Here is a 27157-nt window from a genome sequence, read left to right as displayed (position 1 = left end):
CACAGAGGGTTGCTCAGCTCAGCAGAGCCTGAACGGCGCCTTCGCAGCGCACACGGGGCACCTTCCACTCCAGTTATTTCCCCACCGAATGTCTCGTTAATAAAACCAAGCCCTCCTGCCCACGCAGGTCTCAGAGGGGTGGCCTCAGAGCTGTCAGCAGTGCTCTGCCTGCAGCCCCTGCCCCGCTGCTCTCAGTGGTGCTGGGTGAAGGCTTGGGGTGGTTGTGGGTGTTGTCACCAAAGACACATTCGGGACAGATGGGACTGTGCTCCGAGCTCCACCTCACACACAACTATGTACAATGTCACAGCTCCCTGCACCACTGGCTTGCGATTTATGGTACAAATGTGACTCTGAAATACAATGGCTGAGGCTCTGTGGCTTTTTAATGCATCTTTGATGCCAGTTATTTACCCTTCTCTGAACATTTTTTCTTCTCTCCAGGGTACAGTCACACGTGAGCTCTCCCCGATGGCCCAGCTTTTTCAAGTCAGTCTATTCTAGTTCCATTTAGTTGGGCCAGCTGAGTCCCCATGACGGGTGAGCTCTGACAGCACAGGAAACTGGATGCAGAAGAGCCAGTGACAGGCGAGAACGTGGCTGGGCTGCTGCCAGGGAATGGGCTCGAGGCACAGGAGCATCACAGGGAGCTGCTCTGCCCTTTGCCAAGCTGGGTGAGGGCAGCAGGCAGGTCAGTGTTCCTCATACCCACTGGCTGCTTGGGACTTTTGGAAATAAGACCTTGTGCCCACTGGAGGAGGGGAGTGCTCCCACCCTTTCCACACAGGCTCAAATGACTCTCCCTGAGGGGTTGGGAGTCAGCATCGTTCACAAACTGCAGCCCCAGAGCTTTAAGTGCTCTTGCTTTCATCCTCCATGTGCCCACCCGAGTTGTTTCCTATGCTATGACATTTTTGGTGAAGTCCAGTTGAAGGCAGGAGAGAGGACTTACGTGGGGATGGGCCATCAGGATTTTAAGACAGTGTGTTGAAGGCACTGCTGTGATGAAGGTCTCTGTTGCCACCGCGTCAGGTGGCTGCACTCACCATCCTCAGAGTGTCACAGCACCGAGACCTGCAGGAAGGCATCATGTCCAGCACGGCCACGTCCAGCCTCCTTCAGGGATACACACATGGAATGCTGCTGGGATTCTCCCCACCAGCAGCGAGGCCGTGGCAGCAGTTTTGTTTCTCAGCGCTGGTCCCCGGAGTGGGTCCTCAGGCAGCTGCAGGCTGGTCCACGCTGGATCTCACAGGGTTTCCAGCGCTCTGGCCGTGCTGATCCCTCCTGCCTCCCTTTACACATAAATTCATCCTTTATGGCAAAGTGTGGACCACTTGATGTCCACATCCTCCGTGTCCCGGTGGGCTGCAGCGCTCCGCAGCGGGGCTCACGCCGAGACAAGCTCGCCTATAAGCTGCACTCCTGTATATGGGGTTTTTAATAAAGGCTTTCAAGGTGGAGAAGCGTTTGATTAGCACCTCGCTCCCCCTCGGAGTGGGTGCTTTGATAGCTCATGAGCAGAAGATTAAATGGAATTATTTAAGCGGCGACACCAGGCAGAGAGATTCCGGAAAAAATGACGTCTCCCACTTTGATGTCGGAATACCTGAAACGAAGTGAACTGGAGACTCTGAACACCAACCGACCTTGCAGGAGGAAAGGGGGCAACGAGAGGGATGTGAAATCGTTTCATCTAAGGCAACTGCCCCCTCCTGACCAAACCTCGAGTCCGGTTTGCTGCAAGGGCAAAGAAAATGCTGTTTTGAGATCTGAAGCTTCCTCTTCCCAAAGGAGTAATGGAAATGATGGATGCAAACAGGGCAATAGATTACAAGTGCTTTGCCCCAAGGGGATATGTTGCTTCATTCCATATAATTGCCTGTAAAGATCCATAATTAATGCCAACCACCACGAGTAGATACTTGGCAGGTTATTTCTAGGCCACCCTTCCAGCCAGCGCTGTGCTGTTCCCTCTGCTGTCCTCCCAATGCTTTTCCAGGTGATGGGAGTGGAGATATTTTTTCTGCTTCCCTCAGAATTCAGTCAAAAGTACAAGAACTTACTGGTTTGCAAAGTGCTCCTGCTGCTCACTCTTTTCTCCTCTGCTCAAATTTTTCCCATAGCAAGGAAGATCAACTCAGTTGTCCCCTTCTCTCCTTAGTGCTCTCCCAGAGAATCCAGGGGATGTTTGGGGGCCCTCCACCTCTGCTGAGAAAATACAGGGGAGCGGGGAATGACAAAACCTTGGCTTGTGGGGTGCTCCTGGCCAGAAGGTAGAGAGCAGGAGGAGGAAAGCAAGCTTAAAATGGCTATGCAAAAGCCTCTCAAAGAGATGTAGAGAAGAGGACCACGAAGGCTGGCTTGGCTGTTGGGCAGGCACACAGTCCCCAGACTCAGGTGATGCAAAGCCAGGCCTCTGCTTTGGGCAGTACTCATATTTTGTGAATCCTGCAGAGATAACTCTTCAGACTGTGTTTGGAAACTGTTTGGGAACTATTTGGAGTTGCTCTCTTTGGGTTTCAGAGTACCATGAGAATTTGGTGAATGATCTGAGTACAAATACCCAAAACAACCATCACAGCTAGAACACAGACCTGGAAATCCCTCAGCTGAGCTGTGTGATGGATCCCAGGGAGCAGCAGGAACAGAACCAGCAAAAAAACCCCAGGATTTCAAAGCCTGACCCTCTGCAATGTCCTGTGAGACCCACAGCAAAGAGCAGGCCAGGCTGGTGGATGCTCCAACGCCGTCCCTGGCACTGGGCTCTGTGATGCCCAACAGGACAACCCAGACATTTGCACATTTTCTGGCCTTGACATTAGATTCACTGTGCAGGAGCAGGATCCCTGGGAAGGGAACTCCCCAGTAACAGGCAGTATGAACCCTGCTCTGCCTGGCAGTCTCTGTTTCTGACGCTCTCTCCGTGTCTCAGTAAATCCAGTGCTCAGGCCATTGTAAATGTCAAGAACTTATTGCACAAGGTTGATCACTGTCATCAGTATTTTCTTCCAGAATATTAACAGGGCCCAGAGAAACTCACAGAAGTGGATTGCCAAAAGAAAGCGGGCCTGGCATGGCTTTTACTGAATGGTAATTAAACCAACAGGTTTCCTGAGTATTTCTCTGCACGCTCTTCTCCCCTCTCCTGTTGCTGAACTGCAAGAGACAGAAAACCAGCAGCTCTCTGGTGCCCAGGGAGCCCGTGGTGACCCTGTTGGGCTCCTCTAGGCAGGAACAGTGGAGGAGGAGGATGGACATGAAAATGGATTTTCCTTCGACACACGCTGGCTGCAAACTAAGGTCCCAGTCTGGTGTGCCCTGCCCGGGCAGGCTGAGCAGATGCCAGGAGCTATTTTGGTGCCACTGCCAAGCCCATGCAGTCAATACTTGTATTTCCATTAGACCTCATCACCCTGCCCTCCCCGCTGCAGCCTGCACACATATCAGTATTTACTACAGAGAGAAATATTTACAGCGTTCCTTCCCCTCCTGGCACTCTACAAAGGGACACACATAAGCTTTGGTGTCTTTGAAAGTAATAACACTCACAAACATTTGCCTGTCACTGGCCACAAGAACATGTGCTGGGGGGGCCAGCAAGGGACTGAAGAGAACAATGAGACGCCGAGACAGAGACACGACAGCAGCGCTGGCTGGCCTGCGGGTGCTGGTTAAGGTTTGCCCTTGCCTAGAGCAGAGATTTCTTTCCCCTTTCCAGTGGAAATACAAGTCCTGACCCTGGGCAGCGTGGCAGAGAAACCCAAAGGGAGCCTGTGCCAACTGGCTCTGCGTGGCAAAGAGAAGAGCAACAAATGTCTCCTCTCGTGACGTCCAGGCTTTTCAAGTATCACCCACTGTAAACATCGGGGCTTTGTCGGGTTTTACTGCAAGAAATGGGAGGTGGCTGCAAGAAACCCCCCAAAATCAACCCTGGAGGCGTCATCCCAGCTCTGCCCAGGGGGGTGAGGGCAGGAGGCCAGCTGGGCTCACGGGAGACCGGCAATGGGATACTGGATGGGTCACTGCTGGATCACCTCAGCCATGCTGGACACTGCCAGATCACTGCTGGATCATCACAGTCATGCCAGGCACTGAGTGGATCACTGCTGGATCATCCCAACCATGCTGGACACTGCCAGATCACTGCTGGATCATCCCAACCATGCTGGACACTGCCAGATCACTGCTGGATCACCTCAGCCATAACAGGCACTGAGCCCATCCCTGCTGGATCACCGCAGCCACTGCGAGGTGGAATGGGGGTAGAAGTGGGAAAAAAGCATTTAAATTCCAATCTTTCCTCCTTCGACAGCAAATGGCATTTAAAAAAAATATATATATTGACACTATATAAATACATCGATAAAGCTGGACTTCAGGACAGGTCGGATGATCTGATGGTTTTGCAATTCAGGTAAAGTTCCTTCTAGTGCCTATAAGTTACTCAGCCACTGAACTATTTTCGGGCTAAACCGCTATTTCACTTTGTGGAGAAAGGTGTGGTGCAAACTTGTGCTCATGTTGTTTTATAAGATCCCAAAAAGAAGACGATTTCGGTTTTCCAGACGTTCCAACTGGTGTGAGAGTCCGTTCGCAGAATGTCTGAGCCGTGTCCTCAGGAGGCTCTCGAGGACAGGATTCAGAGCTGATCCTTGTTGCCAGGATTATCTCTATGGCCTCTGTGGTTTTTCCTCTATTTTTTTTTTTTGTACTTTTTCTTCCTTTTCTTAAAAAAAAAAAAAAGCCTTTAAATAAAGTTTTATTTTCTAATATACATCAAACAATTTTCATGCAAAGCAGCAGTCGTGGAGACACCCAGACTTTCCAGGTTCCTTCTTTCTATGTATGCTCGAAAAAATGATCCACCTTGATTGGACTTGGATTGAGATGTTTTATCTTCTTCTCTTCCTGCCTTTCAAACCGGTTCCTACATGATTTTTGAACGCAGTCAGTCCTTGGGCCAGTCTCTGTTCGCTCCAGAAGAGCCTTGGTATTTGTGTCCAGCGCCTTCCTTGCTTGTTCTCCCTCTAAATTCCCGAGAGTCCATGTGATCCTCTGCCCTTTGCCAGCCTTGAGCACCACGACCTTTCTTCAGCTCTCAATAGACATGGCCCCAATAAGTTGCTCTACTTTGTAAGCCAGCCGCTGCCTACGTGCCTGTTCATCCTGCTCCAGAGCCCCGATGAGCTGGGGGAGAGAAAATAAAACGGGGTGGGGGAGAAAAAAAGAAACAGAGAAAGAAATCAGTGTGTGAGAGAGGGGGTGGAGGAGGTGGGTGGGCAGCGAGATGTGACCAACTCGAAATGGGGAGGTGTGAAACTCAAATAAATGGCGAAGCAACGCGCCCAGCACTTCGCCGTCGCCGTTGGTTCGTTGGACCGCTCGATACCCGCACAACAAAATCATTCTGACCCTCCCCTGTACCTTGGACTCCAACACTTCTTGTCTCGTTTAGCACGGAACTGATGAGATTTTTTTTTAAACCCTTTAATCGGAAAATAGCCGCGGCATTGTGTGGCAAACGCGTACACGCAATTAAATGACAAAACCCTCCCTTTTAATGGATGTAATTGCAAAATAAGGTTCTTCTCGCAGCGAAATGAAGGGGTGGAACAGATGGCAAGAACTTGGTTTCAAGTGATGCATTCATTAAAGGAGCTCACGCTGCCAGGGTGTCTTTGCAAACAGGAGTCTGCGTCACTGCAACGTGGGATTTGGACCGCGCTCTTCCCAAAAGACAGGGATGTTTCTGGGGAGCTTCAGTGGGTCATGATGATTTTCCACTGCATTAAGGAGCAGGCTGCACCAGGTGCATGCCAAGGCTGAGGAATCCAGGTGCTCCCACAATATTTTAGCTCTTAATCCTCCTGGGATTGTGCTGCAGGACCCAAACCTCTTTGTGCACGAAGAGAACAGCGGGACAGCAGCGCTGCCGGCTACGGCCACGCTGCACCAAGGGCAAGGGGAGCTCTGGGTGGCAGCAGGAGGGATCACTGCACAACTCACCACTGCACTGAAGTGCATCTGGTCTGTCACACGCATGCTGTGGGACAGCATCACCCCAGGGGACACCATGGTTGCAGAGAACACCATTCCCCCAGGGGACACCATTGCCCAGGGGACATCATCACTCCAGGGAACACCATTACCCCAGGGAACACCATTCCCCCAGGGGACACCATCACTCCAGAGGACACCATAGTCCAGGGAGCACCACTGCTCAGAGGACACCATCACCCCAGGGGATACCTTTCCCCACGTGACACCATTGCCCAGGGGACACCATCACTCCAGGGAACACCATTTGCCCAGGGGACATCATCACTCCAGGGAACACCATTTGCCCAGGGGACACCATTTGCCATGGGGAGACCATCATTCCAGGGAACACCATTTGCCCAGGGGACACCATTTGCCATGGGGAGACCATCATTCCAGGGAACACCATTTGCCCAGGGGACACCATTTGCCATGGGGAGACCATCATTCCAGGGATCACCATTTGCCCAGGGGACACCATTGCCCCGGGGGACACCCAGGGGACATCACTGCCCCGGGGGACACCCAGGGGACATCACCGCCCAGGGCACACCCACCTCTTCGCTGTACTTGCTGACATAGGAGTAGATCTCGTTGAGGGCACTCAGCATGTTGAACTCCACGGCGTGCAGGCGCGACTGCTCGGCGAGGTAGGCGTTCATGTCCTGGTCGCTGATGGCGGGGAGCTTGGCGATGTCGGCGTAATACCTGCGGGAAGGAGAGGCCAGGGGAGGGCACGTGAAACACGGCGGCTCGAAATGCTCCTTTTCCCCTTAGGATTTAAACTGAGCTCTGCGGGGAAAAGAACATCATTTCGCTTCATGTTTGAGTCTAGAAAACAGGATTGCGGTCTGTAACAAGCTGAAAATAAGAGCAGCGATGCTCGGCGGGGCTGCAATCATCGATGATCCCTGTGAGTCCCTTCCAGCTGTTCTATATCCACTTCCCAACATTCTATTCTGTGATCACCGGCCATGGGAGGCTGGGCAGGAGCAGAGCACCCCCCACCCACGCTGCTGCCCACCTCTCCACCCAGCTCTTGTAGCTGGGGATGTCCTTGGCGTACAGCAGCTTGTTGGAGGGGGAGTCCTTGCCCAGGCGGTGCTCGGAGGTGGAGCAGGAATCCATGAAGGTCTGAGCCACGACGGAGAGGCAGGCGTCCGTGATGCTGCCCTTGTGGATGTCGAACACGAACTGGGGGTTTTTGATTACGTTCACCCAGAATCGGAGGGGGAGGCTGGAGGGCAAGCGAGAAACAAAGTTAGATGTGAAGACAAAGGCTGGGAAAGGGCACATGCTGAAGAATAAGAACAGAAGAATTTGAACAGGAGCTGGGCCAGGGGCATGAAGCACCAGTTAGCCCAGTGCTGCCCAGATTGCTGGTGATGGATCCTGCCATGCCTGTGCTGGGCACTGCTGCCCTCGGAGTCGCCCCGGGCTCTGATCCCGCACAGTGGAAGAGCTGCAGGGCAGGAGGGCAGGCTGGCTGTGCCAGGGCAGAGCTGGGCAGCATCTGGGGGCTCTGGGGGAGCATCTCTGTGAGAAGCCCATTAAACTGAGCAGGTTAGAGCGGATGGATGCAGCACGGGGTGAGCCCGGGGCAGTCACCCCCACACTAATCAGCCGCTGCCCGGCCACGCCACGGCCCATCATCCGCGGGAGGTGCAGCAGCATCAGAGGCTTTGTCCCCAAATCCCGAGGCCTTTGCAATCAAAGGGGAATTATTATTCCTTTTTTTCTTCAGCTGTATAGCAGGATCAAAAAAACAGCTGCTGCTTTCTATTACCTTTCAAGTCTCAGCTCCCTCTGTCTCCCCAGCTCGCTGAAGGCTGCAGCCTTAACTCTTGCTGCACTGCAGGCGAGCGGCTCAGCCACATCCCCAGCACGCCCAGCTCCCTCTTCCAAGCCTCCATTTGCTTTGACCTGCTCCAGTGGCACAAGCCCGCTCCCATCTCCCCACCAAAATTCCCTTCCTGGGAATGCTGCAGCTCAGCCGAGCCCACCATGCCCCATGGAGAAGGAAGGGCCAGGGCTCCTGGGGTGTGATGCCTCTGGCAGGCCAAACTCTGATGGTCATTGTTCCCTTTTTTTATTGCTTTAAGAGGTCTCATAATTTCTTGTTGATTCCACAATTTTTACCCCAATAACTCCTTCTTCTAAGGCTTTCAAGGAATTGTTTTGAGCTTCCCACAGCCTTAGTGGGGAACCCGGCTTTTGCAGCCACGATGATTAGAGGCCTTTTAAGCCACGAGAGACTCAGGGGGGAAATACAAAGTCTTTAGGAAGCAACCATTTGTCTTGCTTTTCTTCCTTCCTCACAGAGGTAAATTTACAACCCACGGAGCCTCTAATCCTAAAATAACAGCAGAGGCAGAGATGTGAGAGCTGTTATTGTTTGGAGAAGGCCGATGGCACATGGGGCTGGCTCCTTCCCCCCGTGCCACCTCCTCCTGATGCCCAAATGCTCCAGCTGCTGCCTGAAGTGATGGGAAAGGTGCAGCCACTGGCTGAGCTCTCCCCTCCCAGCCAGTCCTGGCATTTGTGCCACAGCAGGGTTGTGCAGGCAGGGTGGTGTGGGCATGGAGCCCTGCTTCCCACTCACAGACTGGCTCTTTCCAAAGTGTGGGAATCAGAGGCTGGTTCCAGCTTCCACTTGGGCAGAGGACTCAGAGATAGCTGGGCTTGTGCTTTAATACCCTTCCCTTCCAAATCAGGATGTTCTATGATTCTGTGATTCCATGAACACCACACTGGCAGCCCAACCCAGGATCAAACCCCACTGCCACATCCACCGGGGCAGCATCAGTGCTGGCTGAAAAGCATCTGCACGGCTTCGTGGCACATCTCATGCTCTGAAGCTGCATGGCTCCACAGAATCACAGAATCAGCCAGGTTGGAAAAGACCTCTGAAATCATCGAGTCCAAGCTTTGACCCAACACCACCTTGTCTACTAGACCATGGCACTGAGTGCCACATCCAGTCTCTTTTTAAATCTCTCCAGGGATGGTGACTCTGCCACCTCCCTGGGCAGCCCATTGCAATGCCTGATCACTCTCTCTGTAAAGAACTTCTTCCTAATGTCCAACCTAAACCTTTCCTGGTGCAGCTTACAAGTGCACCCTCTTGCCCAACTCGGTGCTCCCCAGCCTTCCCAAAGCAATTCCCCACCTCTGTTCCACCCTAGGACACAGCCAATTGCTCAACACTCGGACCTGCCTCCCCCCTCTTACCAGTTGCTCTTCCACGTGTGCCTCACATCCGTGTCGTGGATGCCGTGCTTGTCCGCCTGCTCATCCAGGAAATCGAACATGTACTTGATGGCGAGCGGGAGCGCGCTGCCGCGGTGCACGGTGCTGAACAGCGTCTCGAACAAGTCGTCCACGAACTTCTGCAGCGTTCCCTAGAGCCAGCAGCAACCCAGGGGGTGAGGGGAGGGACGGGCACACGCTTGGCCAAGCAGCCAGATGTTACCAGCCCCTCAAAGTGCTGCCACGGACCCCATAGGAATAACGAGGTCGGGGTCTTTCCGAGCGCTGACTGCTCTGGAGGGTCCCCGGGGAAAGCTCTGGCCTGCAGCTACTCAGGGCTGAATTTGCTCTTTATTTCTAACCTGAAACCATTTTTTTTTTCGGCTTTCCAAAGCACATCTGTGTTATCCACGGTGATGAACGTGGGAGGAGAGACAGGAAAACTCTCTCCGGTCAAGGAAACCGGGTAAATATTTGCAGGCACTGCTGCAAATTAAAACACTCTTTGTGTTTTAATACTGTGCAAAAGAATGAAGAATTGCAGCAACAGCCTTGAGTGTGGGGAAATCTGGGCTGTGGTTCTGTTGCTGCTCCAGCACCCACCTGGTCCCAGGAAAACCCAGCAGGGACAGACCTCCTGGGAGCTGAGCATCATCAGGGGCTGCACAGGACCCCCGAGAAGTGTCTGTGGATGAACCTCACTGTGCGTTTCCCACGCGAATTCAGCGCACGGGAGTTACCTTTGTGGCCAACAGCCTGGTCAGGTAGATCTCAGACACCATCTTACTGCCCCGGTCTCCCTCCTTCTGGTCTCCATGGTCGTGGTTTTTGACCAGGTGCCAGACCTTGACCCCGCTCTCCAGGTCGGGGGTGATCATGGGGGCCCGGGAGCGCAGGCTGTCGGGGCTGCCGGTGTAGCGGAAGGTGGAGTCTGGATGATGGGGAGAGAAGTCGGTCACACTCAAAGCAAACCCTTTTTCCACTCCCCTGTCTCTCCTCAGTGACACCACCACGCTTGCTAACGCCCAAACCACCTGCACTGGCTTTTTTATGGGGTGATGAAATATAAAACCACCCAGGCACCAACAAAATGTTGATATGTGTTGGTCTCCACCGAATAGAGTCCCTCAGACTTGGGCTTTTTTCTGTTCACACTCAGACATGGACTTTCCTGTTCCATTCATATCCTTATGTGAACTCATCATACAGGCCCACACAAGATTTGTCCATGAGCTCACACACGTTAACCCCGGGCACCAACTCCTGCAGTGCCAGAGTCCTGTGTTTTGTCCAGTACTCTGCAAATAATAAAACCCTGCCCAGCACAATGAGCACAAAAGGCAGAAGAAACTGCTGGTCTTGTCCTTGAGGCTTTCAGGAGAGCAGCAAGGGCTCAAGCTGAGCATCAACTGCAGAGCTCAAGCTGAGCATCAACTGCAGAGCCCAAGGCCAGTCCAGCACCCCAGCCGTGCCATCCGTGGGCTGAGCAGGTCCAGCCTCCTGCTGTCCTTCCTGCCCTGAAGGGAAAGGGGAGCTCAACAGGAGACAGACAACAGTCTTTCCCTTAATTGCTCAGGAACCATGGAGGGATGTGACATATATTTATTTACATATTTAACTTCCCAAAGAATGTGCCTCCCTGGATCCCATCCACGGCGTCTCCAAGCTGAGACACGAGGCTGAGGAGCCCGGCTGTGCCTCGCTGGATTTTTTCCTCTCACTAAATTTCTTTGTTCTCCGGAAACCTTGTGGATTTTCTCAAGTTTAGCCTTCAATTCACTGCTCACCCTCCTAGTCAAGAGTATGGGGATCAATCATAAATCAGCCGAGGGAAATACTTGAGTCATTACCAAACTTGCTGGATTTTCATCCCTGATTAAGGCTTAGATAAATGAGTACTCCAACTGATATAATTAAGGAGACAGACAAAGGGACAGCTAGGAAAGCATCTAGTAATTCTATTTTTAAACACAGCTCCGTACTGATATATAACAGGGGAAGTAAATAAGTATCTAATTTAAATTCTGTCAGCACAATTAGAAATATTAATCTTAACGTGAGCAATGATCGCTCACATTGGTAGTTTGCAAAAGCTTTGCCAGCTGACATAGATCAATGAGCTGTAAGGACTCAGGTTGTGTGACCCAGCCTTGGTTTTTCCATCACCTGAAGCGTGGGATGTGCTGGACATTTGGGGGATCTACACCACGCAGGGAGAAATGCCTTTTCTCCTGGATTTTACCTAAAGACCGGCCTATTTTTGGCTCCTCAGAATCCTTGCTCAAGGAAAAAAAACCCAACATTATTTTGGGAGCCATAAACAAGAGGAGGAGACGGGTTTGTCAGGAGACTTTTTGCTTGTAAAACACTCTGCAAAATGAACGATAATGAAAGATCAGCGCACCAGAGATTTTGCCACTGCTGCCTTTTATGGAAGTATATTATTACTATTATTGTGGATTTAGTGTTATAAACGCACACCTGGCACCTCACAGACTCATTTACTCAGGCTGCAGCATCTTCAGGGACCCTCTGGAATGTGCTGAGCCCTGCTATTATGCAAATCCTGAATTCCCAGGTGGGCACATCCGAGTGCTCTGTGTAAAGATTGCTGTTCCCCATTTTGACCCATTAGCAAAGAACTCAGGATCCTCCACTTAGAGAAGGGGAAGGTGAAGGACTCAGGCTTTTCTGTCATGCAGGGGACACAAAGCTCTTTTCCTGCAGTGGGAGCCCCAGAGGGGCTCTGCATCACCCACCCCCTCTGAGACAAACAACTTCCCTGGACTTTCCCAGGACATTCACATTCCCAAAGGCTACTCATGTGCCTGGCATTTCCTTCTCCCTCCTCTCAGCTTCTCTGGTCTTTTGGCTGTTCTGCTCAGAGTTGGAAAAGCCTTTGCAAGGAAACACCAGCAGCCAAGGACATTTTCCTGTTGGGCACCTGGGTGTTCATTTTGGCTCGTGTGGGGCGGTTTTTTGGGGGGAATCTGCTGCTTTTCCTTGCAATACCCACCATTTCCCATCCCTTCTTACCATATCTGCTGATAGATGTCCGGGATATACTGGCAGAGGCAGGAATATTGTAGGAGGAGGTTTGCTTGGGAACGAGAGCCACGACTGAGCGGTCAGACACCTGGGGAGGCAAAGGAGGAGGAGAAGATCAGTGGGATCCACCCTTCACATTGGGATCACCAGCTGCTGATCCAGCAAATCCTGGGCAGAAGGGTGCCAAGGGTGGGCACAGGGAGCCACCCAGCCCTGGCAGAGCCCCGTGCCGGGCCTGCAGCAGCTCTACAGCCAGAGCCTGAAGGAAAGGGGTGATAAATCAAAGATTTATTTTTTTATTTGAAGATGCTTTTGGTCGTTCTGATTTAAGGTTATGCTTTATCCAATAAAAATGAGAATCTCAAGAATTGTTGTGATCCAATTAAAGTAACAATGCAGAGGGAATAAAAGGGCTGTAATAACGTTATGGGCCATAAAACATTCCTATTAAACCATTTTTTATTTTAGCAATTTTTACGAACTTTAAAAGTTTGATTTACAGCTGAGCAAGTCATAAAGCCATCTTTCAGGGTATTTAATTGTTATCCCTTTATTGCTCCAGAGAAGGAATTAAACACTGGGAAGTCAAACTATAAATGAACATTAGTGCTAACAAGGTTTTGTTACAGCAGATTTTAGTAGCCATGTTTAATTTTATCCTCCCTATAAATCCAGTAGTCACTGGAAGTTTTCTAACTTATTCCCCTTAATTAAGAATCTGCAGGTTTCCAGGGAATGGGCCTGAGTGGCTTTTAATTTTGAACTTGTGACCTGTCGTGCAGCACAGCAAGGGAGCAGAGAACAGAGTCACCACAGCCTGCCAGGGCCCAGCCAACACACTTTTTAGAGGACCTGCACAAAAGAAATGCCTCTTCCTGCTGGAGGAATTTCTTTTGGGGCTAAATCCTCCATTATTTGCCAGGAGTCCTGTGAGGGACTCAGCACTGACCCTATGCACGGGATGCTCCAGGTGTTTTTTGCTTCCCCAGCCTCTCCAGGTGTTTGTACAACACCTGCAGCCACAAGGTGAGCTTCACACAGTGCCCTGTGCTGCCTTTCAAGGCCATTCAGATGAAAGGTTTCATGGAAATGCGAGTTATTATTATTGCTGGTGATAGTGGAAATAATAGTCACTTGTGGTTCACGGCACAAAAGTGAGATATTTCTAAGAAAAAACACTCCAAACACCTCCATTATTTCCTTGTCTGCTCCTGCCTCACTTCATGCAATTTGTTAAGCCAAAGGAAGAAATGATCGGTGCTGATATTATTTTCTTAGGCCGTTCTTAGCTGCCACTCCAGCTCAGTTCCACCAGGGAGAAACCCGAGCCCGGGGTGCTCCCATGGAGGAGCGGCTCCATTTCCACCAGGGCTGTGGTTAACTGGGAGAGAGGCATTAAAAATTCCACACACACACACACACACACACACATAAGAGCGCTCTCACTCTCTAAATTTTGGGTCGAATGGCTCTTGTCAGCTAAAAAACCACCAGCGTGCAAATTAGCATCAGATGTAACACGCATTCGTTTCCCATCTTGCTCCGCCGCTGCCACACTCCCAGAAAGCCCCAGAGACGCCCCGGGAGCTGGCTGGCTGCTTTACAACTTTATAAATATTCTGATTATTCTACAAGCTGGAGACGTGGTGCACAAAACACCTTAAAGAGAGGAGAAATAAAACCTGGAGCGGGGAGGTGGGAGCCCGGGCTGCGCCTGCGTGGGGCAGCGGGGACGCAGCGAGGATTCCAGCTCTGCCACCCTCGGCTCCAGAGTCTCATTTTCCACACAAATCTTCCCTTTGTCCTTCTAATTTTCCCTTTAAAACAGTTTTTTAGCCTCTTGGCCTCTCCAGGCTCGCAGTGGCTGACAGGTATTCATGCTCTGCTGCCTCTGAGTTAACCCTGCGTGAGCCACTGTAAATCATTTAATATTAAATTCAGTGTTTCATTTTTCTTGAGCGAAACCACACGGGGTGAGGCTCTCCCATGGAGTTTAATAGCCATGAAGCCAAAAGGATATGACACAAATGTAATATAATTCCTTACCACATACAAAAGCTCCAGAGAATTTAACAAAGAATTACACCTATTTAAGCCATACATCTATTTTTATAAATGAAGAAATAAGCAGCAGGTGTACAATTCACTGTATAATTTTATAAAGTGGTTCAAAAATATTAGAAAGATGAATATTTCTCTTTAAATCCAATTTGGTGTTGTATGCAAAGGCTTCCCGTGAAAAATCCATTTGACCAGTTATTATATTTTTGTCATTCTAATGTAGAAAACAAATGTAATAGTGTCAAATCCAGCAGCCAGGGGTGGAGCTGAGAAACTCCTAGAGTTAAATAACTGCCCTCTGCAGAGCCCTCAGGGCACAGGGAGGAGGAGGGTGGTTTGGAGCCCTGGAGATGCAGGGAATGGGGCTGAGGAGCGAAGGGATCCCAGGAATCAGGAGCAGGGCAGGGCTGGGGGGTCCAGGGGTGTTCTGGTCCCTCCTGCAGCCTCCCAGGTGAGAGCAACTCTCCAAGAGACACACCGGGATGGAAACATGAGCTGTGCATCTCCAACGTGCAAGCCCAGAGATCTCTTTGCCTTCAGATCAGAATAAAGACAATACAGCTCTGAATAAAAGATGGGCAGAGCTTTAGAAAGCAAGCTTTCATTCTTTCCCCCCCCAAAAATTTAGAAATCATCTTCACAAGTCCTCTGGAAATCTCCATATATTTTAATGGCTTGAACCACACCTGTTTCACGGGTAACATTCCTGTTAAATGGTGAGACAGCAGCACTTGGAACTCAAATGATTTTATACCCTCTTTAAGCTGTGCCTTTGCCCACGTATTTGTTTTACTGTGTAGTCCTGGAGCATCTGTATTTTTGATACCTAATAAAAACATTTATTGCTCCAACAGAAAAAAAGGAAAGAAACAACCTGGTAGGAATAGCAAATATATATATATATATATATTGCTGTTTGTTTTTGGCAAAAGCCTTGCCTTGACAAGATTTCTGCTGCAGTGAAGAGAAGTTGGCTCCTTTTTAATGAGTGAAACAGCTCAGCTGGGCTGTGCAGAGCTCGGGCCAGAGCAGGAAGACACGTGGCATCTACCTGGTTAGATGTTTGGTAGCAAACTTCTCCTTTCTTCCAGAGCACAGCTGACATTCAAATGGCAGGGAGAGCTGCAGCATCTCGAGTGCTTGCAAGGGTTTTGTTTATTTTAAGGGTAAGCTTGTGGCTCAGCTTTTCCCACAGGCACTAAAATGAAAGTGCTCCCTCCCCCAGCATCCACCACACATCAGACAAGCACAGCTTTCACTTGTGACTTCCTCACGATGACTTTTAAAGATCAAGGCATAATAAAGTCTCGCTGCTTCCCTGCATGTTGGTTAATCCCTTGCAACTGTCAGGTAAAACAGATTTTAGGAACAATGGAATTAATCTGCACAACTCCTGTGACATTTTTACGGCGATCTGTGTTTAAATCCTGGGGGCTGCTCGCCAAAGTTGACCCTCGAGGTTCTTTTTAACATGCACTGTGCATATTTATGCCATTCTCCTGCCTCGCTCCCTGATTACATGGCTCCTGTCAATACTGGCTCCCATTCAACTCACACAGCGTGAGTCAGGCTGATGGACTGGAGATGGTGTATAAACAGGGAAAGATGCCAGATTAAATACTAAACACTTCTGGGGAGGGAGTGATGGACAGGAGTAGGTTACGGGTCCCAATTAATGCAGTTATCCTCTGCTGCAGACAGGCTTTGAGGAAAAGCCTTTGATTCCCTGAAACCAAACCTTCCTCAGCCCCCTCTTTACCTCTTTCACACTGCAAGGAGCCCTTTCCAACAGGCACTGCCGTGCCCAGAAGTTAAAGATGGCAACAATTCCTTAGGCCACCTCACCCACCCCATCTGATGCAGGACTGAGCATCTTCCCTGCCTGCCTTCACTTTATGTGACTTCAGTGACAAACCTCCTGAAACCTGACTTGGGGATTTAAGAGGTTTGATGTCAAGGAGGAGCTCTTGATATCCCCCTTTTGTTGACCTGGCCTCATCCTGTACCTCCCCACAGCACTCCCTCGGCCCTCCCGTGTGACAGCATTTGAAGTATTTGCTCCGTTTCCCTTTTTCCCTCCCCGTAAAATGCCCCAAAGTCAACACACAGGAGGAACACGAGTATGAGAGAAGCTGCTGCTACAGCTTGTGCTTTGCATCAGACCAGTGGCGTTTGCAAAGCTCTGAGGGAAGGCAGAGACTCCCCCTCCTCCCCTGCTGCACTCCTGGTTGTCTCAGACCCCCCACCCAACGACCTGAGCCTCCCCTGTCACCCCTTCCCTGGCCCCACATGCCCAGCAGCGGCAGCTCAGCCCTCACCACTGCTCCTTCTGTCTCCCTCCCACGGCTGGCAGGTTTAATTTAGCCAATTTTCAACCCTGCTGGTTCCTTTGAGATCCATGTCAAGGTTACTTTCCCACCTAATGCAGAAGCACATTGAACCCTTCTGGTTTATCACACAAACGTGACCTCCCTGTCTGTCTTGGCAGACGAGACGCTTGGGAATCAACGTCCTGCTTTTCTTTCCTTCCTCCTGGCAGCCTTCTGGGAGCTGCTTTCTGTCAGCTGGGGCTGCTTCCCTACCTGATAGTGCATCAAGGTGTTCAGGCGCTTCCAGTCTCCCTCGATCTTGGTGGTGATGTCTTCATCCTGCAGGACCACACGGGCGATCCGGCCCTGCCGCCACTCTGTGGGAGAGGCAAAAACCAGGCACACACCACGGTCAGAGAGGGGCCAGGCTCTGCAAAACCCACCAAGAATCCCCAGTCAGCCTCTCTGATCACCCCCCTCCTATCAGGCAGGGAAGCTCCTACCCAAATCCATGTCCACGGCCCTTGGTCTTTGGGAATACGGGACGTTTTTGTACACGGCATCGAGGATCTTCTCCTTGACTTGGGTGATGGTGTCACAGTTCAGCACCTTCACAGGGATCTCTGGACTGTTCTCATTATCTGGGTTCACACAGTTTAGGATCTGGAAGAGAAGGAGAAACACACCATGCTCTAAAGGATGAGTACCCAGGAGAAATGTAACCCCATGTCACAACAGCCTTTTCTCATTAAAAAACCCCACTGCAGCCCTAATTGCTATTGCATCAAGTATATTTCTATCATTATTTCTAAGGTAAGAGTCCTGGATGTCCATATTCAATGCCCAAGGGAGATAAAACATTCCCCTCAAACCTGCCTTTCCAAAGGCTTGGCTCAGGTTATTTACACCAGAAAATTAGGGATGCACCTCACTTGGACACGGGTTTTTATTGCACTGGGAGCACTCAGGCCTCACAGAAGTGTCCTAATCCCAAGGTCAGCAGAGCTCACAGGGCAGGGACAGCAGTGATTCCCTGGCAGCTCCTCCAGCATCACTCACCAGAGTCTTGTACTCGATCTGCTGCCGGATGAGCTTGTCCTCGCTGAGGGAGTAACGGGCTTCTCCTGTGATGGCATCAATGGGGCCTTTCTCCATCTGCTGCTTGATGGCACAGTAGAGCATGAAGAGCGGCTCTCCAGCACATTCCTGCACGAGAGAGGGACAGCAGAGCTGACACAGAGGTGATGGTGCCTGCAGATGGGTTTGGCACGTGATTCCTCCCAGCAGAGACACAGTCCCACTCACTCCTCAGCACATGTACAACCCAGGTTTGGCCCCCAGCAGCTCCTGGAGAGGACAGCCAACCCCATGAGCTCCACAGCTCCACGGGTTTGTTGTCTTTGGCAGGGTAAACCCCTCCTGAATCTATGTGGCTGTAAAAAAATGGAATTTGATATCTTGATCTCGTTGTTCGCTCCCACGAAGCAAATTCTGCGGGGTTTCCAAAACCACAAATTAAGTTAAAAATATGGAAGCTCGGGAGATGTGAGAATTTCTTCTAAGTACTAAAGAGCTGTAAGAGAAACTCTGTGACATGGGAATAACACGAGGAGAGCTGAGGGCTCTGAGGAAGGCTGTGACCATGGAGCAGCAGCCCCAGGTGCTGGCACCTCCAACAAATTTCCACCTCCCCTGCCTTGCTACTGCACCTTTTAACTTGGAGTCTAAAGGAAGAGTCTCATGCCCAGATCCTGCCCCCCCAGGGATGGCAGGTGGGTGAGACAGCACAGTGACAGGGTGGGTCTGTGCTCCATCCCTCCTTACCTTGAGGAACTTGTGGAGGAGGAAGGCAAACCAGTTTGTCAGCATCTTCTCAGCCACCGACTCGGTCCTGGGGGGAAAACAGGAGGACACACATTACACCCAGAGCCTGGCACAGCTCCGTGGTGCTCAGGACCGGGATTCCAGAGCAGCAGGATGTGGCCAGCACTGTCCCCCCTCCCTGCACGGAGCTGACAGCAGCTTGCCCAGCTGACAGCCCGTGACAGCCCTGATGGGGCTGGTGACAGGGAGTCTGGTGACACTCAGCTCCTTGCACGTGGTGCAAATTACAGCCTGGCTCAGTAAATCACTGGGATTTGCGGCAGTTCCCGGCAATCAGGGACAGCAGAGTGACAATGGCGGGGAAATTGCAGCTTTCTCCCCAGTCCCACCCAGTGTCCTCTCCCCACATTGTGCCCGAGATTATCTCTAATTTAAATACAATGGCTCCTAATGATAGTTTTTAATGCCGGCTCTGCGGGACCCAGAGACTCTCCTTAAAGCACCGCAGTCCCTTTTCCTGGGACAGGATGGCTGTGGTGGTGGCAGGGAGTCTCACAGTCCCCAACCCATGCAGGGAAGAGCTGCTGTGCTGCAGCCTGGCCAGCTGTGAGCAGGACCCTGGCCAGCCTGGCCCAGCACCACCAGCCTTCCCCTCAGCCACATCTGACACCAGGATCTGGTCCAAATTCCAGCAAGCAAAGAGGGATGAACCCAATACCCTGCTCTCTGCAGCATCCTTTCCTCTGGGGACTCTGCTCCCTCTGCCCTCACCATGAACCAGGTGACCTCCTCCCTGACCTGGAGACAGTCACCATCCCACTCCACACCCAATTCTTCCCCACTCTTCCCCATCTGTTCTGCTGCCTTGAGTTAGAGACTGCCTCTTGCCATGAATCCACACAGCATTCCAAATGCTTGGAATTAAAACCACACACTATAGAAGCACGAGGGCCTGATCCCAAAGCAAAGCAAGATCAAGAATAAAGAGGAGCCAGAGATTTCAGCAGACAACAACTGACACCAGTCGGCCAACGGACCTGGGGTCACATTATCCATCATCTCTTAGGATGGCAACATCTGCCAGGAATTTGTGAAAATGTCTGCAGGTCCCCAAAGAATTTAAGCCTGAATTGATTAACTGCCTAAAAATTCATGCTACAAATTGACACACACGTTGTTCTCCTGTTTGAAATATTTCGGGCACCCAGTTAAAGAGGAGAAGCACTAACACACTTCCAAACAGCCACAGAAAAATGGAGAGGCAGTGACACAAACTAAAGAACAGGTGGAAAGCTCAGAAAACAGCACATTCGGGACTTGATGGTGAATATTAATTTAATAAACCACTTTGTTAATAGAATATTAAATTAAGAATTAGCAAGTCTCACAATTAGCCCTCCCAGTGAAGCAATGCTGTGCCCTGTCCCTGTGGGCTGCTCAGGGCCTGACACCAGCTCTGTAAAAATAACTGAAATATGGAGTGACAGAGAAGTTGGGGCATATTGCATGGGAGAAGGGCACTGCATACTCCATGTCTAGCTGTTTCCTTCTATTTCTTTATCAGAAATACATGATCAGCTGAATGGAACAGCATAAAGAAACACCTCGGAGCATCTCTGTCAAATCCCATTTCTCCTTTACCCTCAAGCACTGAATCTCATCTCAACACAGTCTGACGCTGCGAGATATTTGCAGAGCATCAGTCCCAGGGACAGCCAGCAATTGAGTTAATCATCACTGTCCTGCACTGGCTGGGGAAAGGGGCAGCTCAGAAGCTCCACTGCTGCTGGGAACAGCTTTATAGAGCATTCCTGCATCCTCTGCATTGGAAAAGGGATGGCTGGGTGAGCCATCCCCCAGACTCTGCCTGCCACCCCAAGGCCTGGCCTCTCCTTCTCTCTGCTACACCTGGAGGGCTCTGTTGAGCCCCAAAATCTGCTGCAGGGCTTTGTGCTGCCCCTGGCTGGTGTCGCTCCGCACCATCACAGGTCTCTGAATGCTGGTAGAGATCTGCTCTAAAAATAAAAAATAAGCTCCTGGGGATTAACAGGGCAGCAGAGAACCCCTAGACTTGGAGAAAACCCTTCTCACACCAACCACATAACGAAAAGCACAATCCAGAGGTGACTTTCCAAAGGAATCTGATGCCAGAACCCAGCGCCTCGGCCGCTCCGCTGACTTTCTGAGGCACTGGGAAGAAAACAAACCTAAACAAAGCCGAGCTGAGAGAGAACCCAAAAAATAAATATGTATTTTCTTAATTTTCCCCGCTCTATCTAGGTCTTCAAACTGCCATGTGTTCTGCTCAGTGCCAGCAACCAGAGCAGCTGTTTGATTTAACGTCAACTTTCTTGCTGTCTCCCGTGAGGGGCAGTCGTGGAAGAAAGAGAGAGGGGAAAATGAGGAAGAAAGAGGGAAAGAGCTGAGTGTCAGTTATCAACTGCTGCCACCAGAGAGCTCAAAAAATTTTAAAAAGATGTATTTCACTTTGTGGCTGATCACTCCTTATTAAGTCAGAGCAAGACATTCTCTGACTGTTGCTTTGGGCACCAACACCCGGGCGCAGGGCTGGGACAGGGCTCCAGCCATGGATTTAATGGGATCTGGAGTAAAAGGACAAGGGGTAAAGCTTTTAAACTAAAAGGGGGTGGAATCAGACTAGATATAAAGCAGAAATTTTTATGATGAGGGTGGTGAAAGCCTGGCCCAAATTGCCCAGAGGGCTGGTAGATGCCTCATCCCTGCAAAGACCCCCTGTCAAGTTCCCTGTGAAATGGGTAAATCCTGGCGCAGGACAGACGGCCCTGGTTCTTTGCTGGGTAATTCAGGCAGGAGGGGGCCCAGCTCTCATCACCATCCCTGTGTTTTCTGGAGCTCCACGAGCAGTCATTATTGATGGCAGAGGCAGAAGACGCCTTCCCAGCGACTCGTCAAACCACGGGGGAAATTAAGACGGCTTCCCTTCCCCGAGATGAGTTATTGCCTCCGCAAACACAGCCAGATTTAAAGCAATTTCCTGTCAAGTATATTCATTGTGGCTGGAGGAATCCCTGAAATTTTCCTGGAGATGTGAAATCCTCCCCTCCCCTTCATCCCCTCACTCCAGCGAGATTCCAGCAGAGCCCCAGGCACAGCCCATGGGTAGCTGTGGCCAAGCCAGGCTCTGCAGCACAGTCAGGGCCCACAGGGACGTGGGACAGGGGTGGCTCATGACATGGAGAACAGGGGGAGCCTTTTACTTGTGGCTGCTCATCTGCCCTACATTAATACACCAATTTTTCCTCTTTTCTTTCTGCCATTTCCCAGCACAGCCTTGGGTGAGTCGCTTAATCCACTCTGGAGCTTTTTCCCCAGCTGTGGAACACAAATGCTGCTCTCCACCCAGAGAGACCTGGAGGACCCAGTCTGGGACCTTCTCAGCCATCTGTGAAATCACAAACAGCTGGAGACAGGTGAGGAAATGTATGGAAGTCCTCCATGGAGAGCTGTGTTTTCCTTCCAACACCAGCACCCTACACCCACATAGCCCTTGGATCACAGAATCATTGAGGGTGGAAAAGACCTCCAAGACCATTGAGTCCAACCTGTCCCCCAGCCCAGAGCACGGAGTGCCACGGCCAGTCACTGCTTCAACACCTCCAGGGGTGATGACTCCACCACCTCCCTGGGCACCCCTTTCCAAAGCTCAACAACCCTTTCCAAGAAGAAACTCCTCCCAACACCCAAAATCCCTTCTGATGCCACCAGCAGCGTGGCCGCGCCAGCCTGGGGGGCTGTCCCTGACCTCACCTGCGCAGGAGCAGCTTGGGATGGTTCTTGTTTTCTAGGTTCTTCTCGATGAGGTCGGAGAGCAGCTGCTTCAGCACGTCCGTGGCGTACTCCAGCTTGCCCTGCAGCCCCGTCATGATGAGCGAGGCCACGTTGCCGCGGTCGCGCATGGAGAAGCTGCGCTGCAGCTCCAGCGTCCGGATGAAGGTCAGCAGGAAGACTTTGTTGTTGATCAGCTGAGCAAAGAGCTTCAAGGCCTTCTCCACGCTCTGCTGCCCGTTCCCTTGGACCTGCAGTGGAGGAGAGCGTGTCCATCAGCGAGGGACGGGAGGACGAGGGGCTGGAGGGCAGCCCTGCATCACCCTCCAGCACTCTGGGGGTAAACCATGGAATCACAGAATGGCTTGGGTAGGGAGGGACCTTAAAGCTCATCTCATTCTAACCCCCTGTCATGGGCAGGGACACCTTCCACTATTCCAGGTTGCTCCAAGCCCCATCCAGCCTGGCCTTTAACACTTCCAGGGATGAGGAGTCAATAGTCTCTCTGGGCAACCTTTTCCAGGGTCTCACCACCCTCACAGGGAAAAGTTTCTCCCTAACATCTGATCTAAACCTGCTCTCTTTCAGTTTGAACACATTCTCCCCTGTCCTGTCACTCCAGTTCCTGATGCAGAGTCCACCTCCAGCTCCTTCAGATCCTGGAAGGTGCTTGTGAGGTCTCCCCACAACCTCCTCTTCTCCAGGCTGAGCAGCCCCAACACTTTCAGCCTGTCTCTGTAGGGCAGGTGCTCCAGTCCCCTTAAGCTTTATGCCCTTCTCTGGACTTGCTCCAACAGTTCCATGTCCTCCTTATACTGGGGGCAACAGAACTGTACACAGTAATGTCTAACCCTGGGTGCACAAGCCAGCACCCCATCTCTCAGGGTCTGAGCATCCCTGAACACGGTCCCTGGTCCATCCTGAGCAAACATCACCCTTCCTGTCCTCCCTCAGCACAGCTCCCCTCAATCTTTGCTCTGAGCTGCACTCTCTGCACACCATAAAGCTGCTGCTTTGGGGCTAACGGCCCTATAAATGACACACAGTTCTGCTTGTTCTGCACAAAAAGTGACACTCTTGTAAGTAAATTAAATACTAATTTAGGCTATTGCTTTATTATGGGACAAGTATAAAAAATTAATTGAGGCTTTCAGCCAGTTGCGGATTCAAGTAATTCATTACAAGTGAAAATGATGAACTACATGAAGCAACTCTTTACCAAACATCTTGGAGACTTATGTATTGGTTTTACTAACGTTACATAATTAAGCAACTGTGTAATTGGCAACACATTTATCACTTCTGCAATTCTGTTTTTCACGAGTAAAACAAAAAGCATTCATATTTGTTTGCTAGAGCATCAGCTTAGTTGGCAATTCAAACAGCAAACAGAATGCATGGAGCTGGAAAACTCAGGGCACAGGAATGGGCTGGGAGGAGCTGGTTCTGTTTTATCAACACCACAGCAACTGCTTGGTGCTGGTGACCCACTGGAATCTAAATGGAGGCATTAGGGCTGCCTGGAAAAGCAGTGCAGCCCTGTGGAGCACGAGCAATCATGACTCTTTCCTCCTACATCCAACCCCTGGGCTGTGGAAGGCAACAGGACTGCAGGATTTACTGGAGCAATCCCAGTCTCTGAGAGGCAGCACTGAGCCTGGTACCTCTGGGCACCCCGTGGGGAGGATGGCAGTCCCATCCCACGGGAAGGATGGCAGTCCCATCCCACGGGAAGGATGGCAGCCCCTTCCTGAGGGGCAGCTGTCTCTCAAAGCACCATCACTTTTTGGGCCCTCTCCCGGGTGAGCAGGGCCCGTCTGCGAGGTGACCTGATGGACCCTTGTACGTTCCCCGTTCTTCTGTACCCTCAGTGAAAATCTTTGATCCGTATTTACACATCCTGGTGGAAAAACCAGGGAGATGGAAGTGCTTGCTCAGAGGCCGGAATGCCTGGGCAGGGCATTCCGCTTGCCCTCCTGTGGACACGCCGTGGAACAGCAGCAGGATGCTCCAGGCAGGATGATCCAAGGATGCTCCAGGCACACAGCATTCCCCTGCCCCCTAAGGGGACTAAGGAGGACTTTAAAGCACACCCATAACTTTTCTGACATGTTTCGCTGCTGGCCTAGAGCAATATAAAACCCCATAAAATAAAAATAAAGCAACACCACGGGGGAGAAACCAAAAGGAACCACAGGCAGCGTGGGATGAGATAAAACAGCAGCTCCTGAGCTAAAATGGACTCTGGGCTCACCCCACTGACCTCGGGGCCTCTAATAAGGTTTGCTATGAAGGTATAAAGGTGCTTCAGGGTTTCCCACTGGCTTCTCTGAGGAGTCAGGGAAACTTGGAAGGGCTGGAGCTGTTACCTCCAGCTGTTTGTTACCTCCAGCTCCCGCAGGACAGGGTGGTCCTCGATGCCAGGGAAAAGGACTCTCATGGCATAAGTCCGATAGTCCAGGTAGGGGATCCCAGAGCGATCCAGGTCGCTGGTCAACTCATTGATGTCCGTCTGCAGCTCTGCAAAAGCTGTTCAGGGAGAGGAGAACAGGACACAGAGAGGTGAACTCTGGGAGCTGAGGCTTATAGGGAGGTTTTGGGGAGGGCTGGCTGCCTGCTCTCCCTGTACCCCATAAATGGGTCAGCTCAGGAGCTGATTCAGAGGAGCCCTGGCCTCGTAGCTCAGGCAGACCCTCACCCTTGGAGGCTCTGTGTCAGCCTGAGAGCAGGAGAGCACACGCTGCACAGAGCAGATGCTGAGAACAAAGATGCTGCTTAATTTGTATGCGGTTCACACCTGTGTGCACACACCTAAAACACCCTGGAAGGCTGCAGAGAGAAATAAGGACCTATTTTCATAACTTGGTGCCTCCCATTCCTTTCTTCTTCTTCCCCTCCTCTATCAACAGTTGCCAAAATAATCAAATCTGATGCAGATCAAATCCAAGCTGCTGCAGGGGTCAGGAAGGAATTTATTCTTCCTCTCATAACATAATATCATGTGTTATACAGCTGTATCTGTCTCCTCATGTTCCCTCTCCAAAGTGTGACATGCTGGCTCAGTGAGGCCTCTGTACCCCAGCTGGGCTGTGCCATGCCAAAGCTGGGTTTCCTCCTCAATATATCTCATTTTTTGCCCTGTGCTTTCAAGGCTATCCTTGAAATCAGCTGAACAAATCCAACACAATATTCTCTACATACACTGTGAAATTTGCAGCTTTCTATTTATTTTATTTTGATTCACTGAGCCCATTTCCAGGTGGAAGGAAACAACAGCAGCACCCCCAAAAAAAACACCTTCACCTGGGCTTCACCACAGGGGGGACCAGGTTCAGACACCTCCTTGCAAGGGACAGGACATGCCCATATGGAAACTTGCAATCAGCAGGTGTGACTGCTCCAAATGACACACAGAATCTCCCAGAAGCAAAAGCCTGAGGAGCTTTTCCTACCCCTCAGCCCTGTTACTGCTCTGGGCTTATATTTCTAGACTGGAGGAGGGACTGGACCAGCTTTTCAGCCCTCCTGCCTTGCTTTTGGGATACATGGTGTTACTTGGGGGTCTGAACCTCCTCTGCACCCTCTCTCTCTGTGCCTTTTTGAAAGCCCCTCACTAAAAAGCCATCAGACAAGGGGACACGCTGTGCTGGGCACCCCGGGGCTTGTGCCGTGCGATCCACGCGATCCAGGCGTGTCACTTAAGCAGGATCAAGCTCTAATCCTATTCTCTGCACATCAGGGAGCAGAGCCGTGTCTGCTGCTGACACACTTGTGGCTGCCCACCCTCCCAGGGCAGGATAAACTCCACAGGGGCACACACACCCCCCGCTCCTGGCTGCAAACTCCGGGGGACTGGGAAAACCGGGAACCCCAGCACGGAGCCGCAGCACCCAGAGAGCGCCCGGTCCCGGGCAGTACCCACCCTCCTTGCACTCCAGGGCCACCCGGGACTCCAGGTTGTCCATCTGCATCTGCAGCCTCTTGAGGGTGAGGTCGTTCTCGCGGGACTTGCGCTTGTAGGCGATGAGGACGATGATGACGATGATGAGGAGGAGGCTGCCCCCGGCCGCGATGCTGACGATGGCCGGCAGGGTCAGGAGGCTGTCTGAGATGATGCTCACCGAGCCAGGGGAGAAGATGACCCCACCAACACGCACCTACGAAGCACAGCTCAGGTCACCAGCAGAGTCAGGGTGTCACCTGCCCCAAAGCCCCGTCCTTCCCACCCCATGGGCTGTACAGATCCCTTGGGAAGCACTGAACCACCCCTGTTTAAGAATATAAAACTCCAATTGCCTTCAAACACAGAGGGTGCCGCTTATGTGAACACAGGGAGGCTTCAAGTGATGATAAATGTGCCAGCCCTTCACTATCTGGGCTTTGTTCTTATTATCTGATGGCTCCATTTGACTTTCATTTTATAAGCTTTCAACTCCCTTTTGTAAACCGTGGACATTAGCAACCCACAGATAATTTCACTGACAAGAAACCAGAGTGACTGGAAGGAGAGAGCAGAGAAGGGAAGAGAAAGCCCCACGTGAAAGCTATGGAGCAAACAGGCTGGAGTTAATGCCAGGACAGGCTTTTCTTGGATGTGCCCCGGCCACAGATGCGAGCAGCTCTCAGCCAGGTTGTGCTTCTGGGAGTCACACTGTGATAATCTGAATATGTTTTGGATGCTGAACTTAAAGGGGAATAAATCACAATTACAATCTCATTTGGGCTCCACTCAAGCACTTCGGCAGCTGCATGTTTGGTCTGTGAGAGGAGCAGAGGAAGCAGCGATGCCCAAAACCAAAGCAGAGGAAGGCACCGAC

At 51.2% G+C, this 27157-nt stretch overlaps 1 protein-coding gene across 1 annotated transcript in view; it reads right to left on the bottom strand.

The window, feature by feature from the left end:
* Window positions 1-4714: 4714 nt before the first annotated feature.
* The window catches only part of PLXNA2 (plexin A2), a 145545-nt gene continuing 123102 nt past the window's right edge, over window positions 4715-27157 (bottom strand). The window contains 13 exon segments of the mRNA XM_017821409.1: window positions 4715-5190; window positions 6600-6750; window positions 7067-7279; window positions 9274-9443; window positions 10032-10222; window positions 12328-12427; window positions 16983-17086; window positions 17213-17372; window positions 17769-17915; window positions 18534-18600; window positions 22323-22591; window positions 24727-24869; window positions 26263-26497. Of these exon segments, the coding sequence (XP_017676898.1) occupies window positions 5095-5190; window positions 6600-6750; window positions 7067-7279; window positions 9274-9443; window positions 10032-10222; window positions 12328-12427; window positions 16983-17086; window positions 17213-17372; window positions 17769-17915; window positions 18534-18600; window positions 22323-22591; window positions 24727-24869; window positions 26263-26497 (2046 nt within the window). The 3' untranslated portion in view covers window positions 4715-5094.

This window comes from Lepidothrix coronata, unplaced genomic scaffold (assembly GCF_001604755.1).
Source record: "Lepidothrix coronata isolate B3197 unplaced genomic scaffold, Lepidothrix_coronata-1.0 Scaffold90, whole genome shotgun sequence".
Classification (NCBI taxonomy): domain Eukaryota; kingdom Metazoa; phylum Chordata; class Aves; order Passeriformes; family Pipridae; genus Lepidothrix; species Lepidothrix coronata.
The sequence above is the reverse complement of the archived record's forward strand: the minus strand, read 5'-3'. Positions and strand labels throughout refer to the sequence as shown.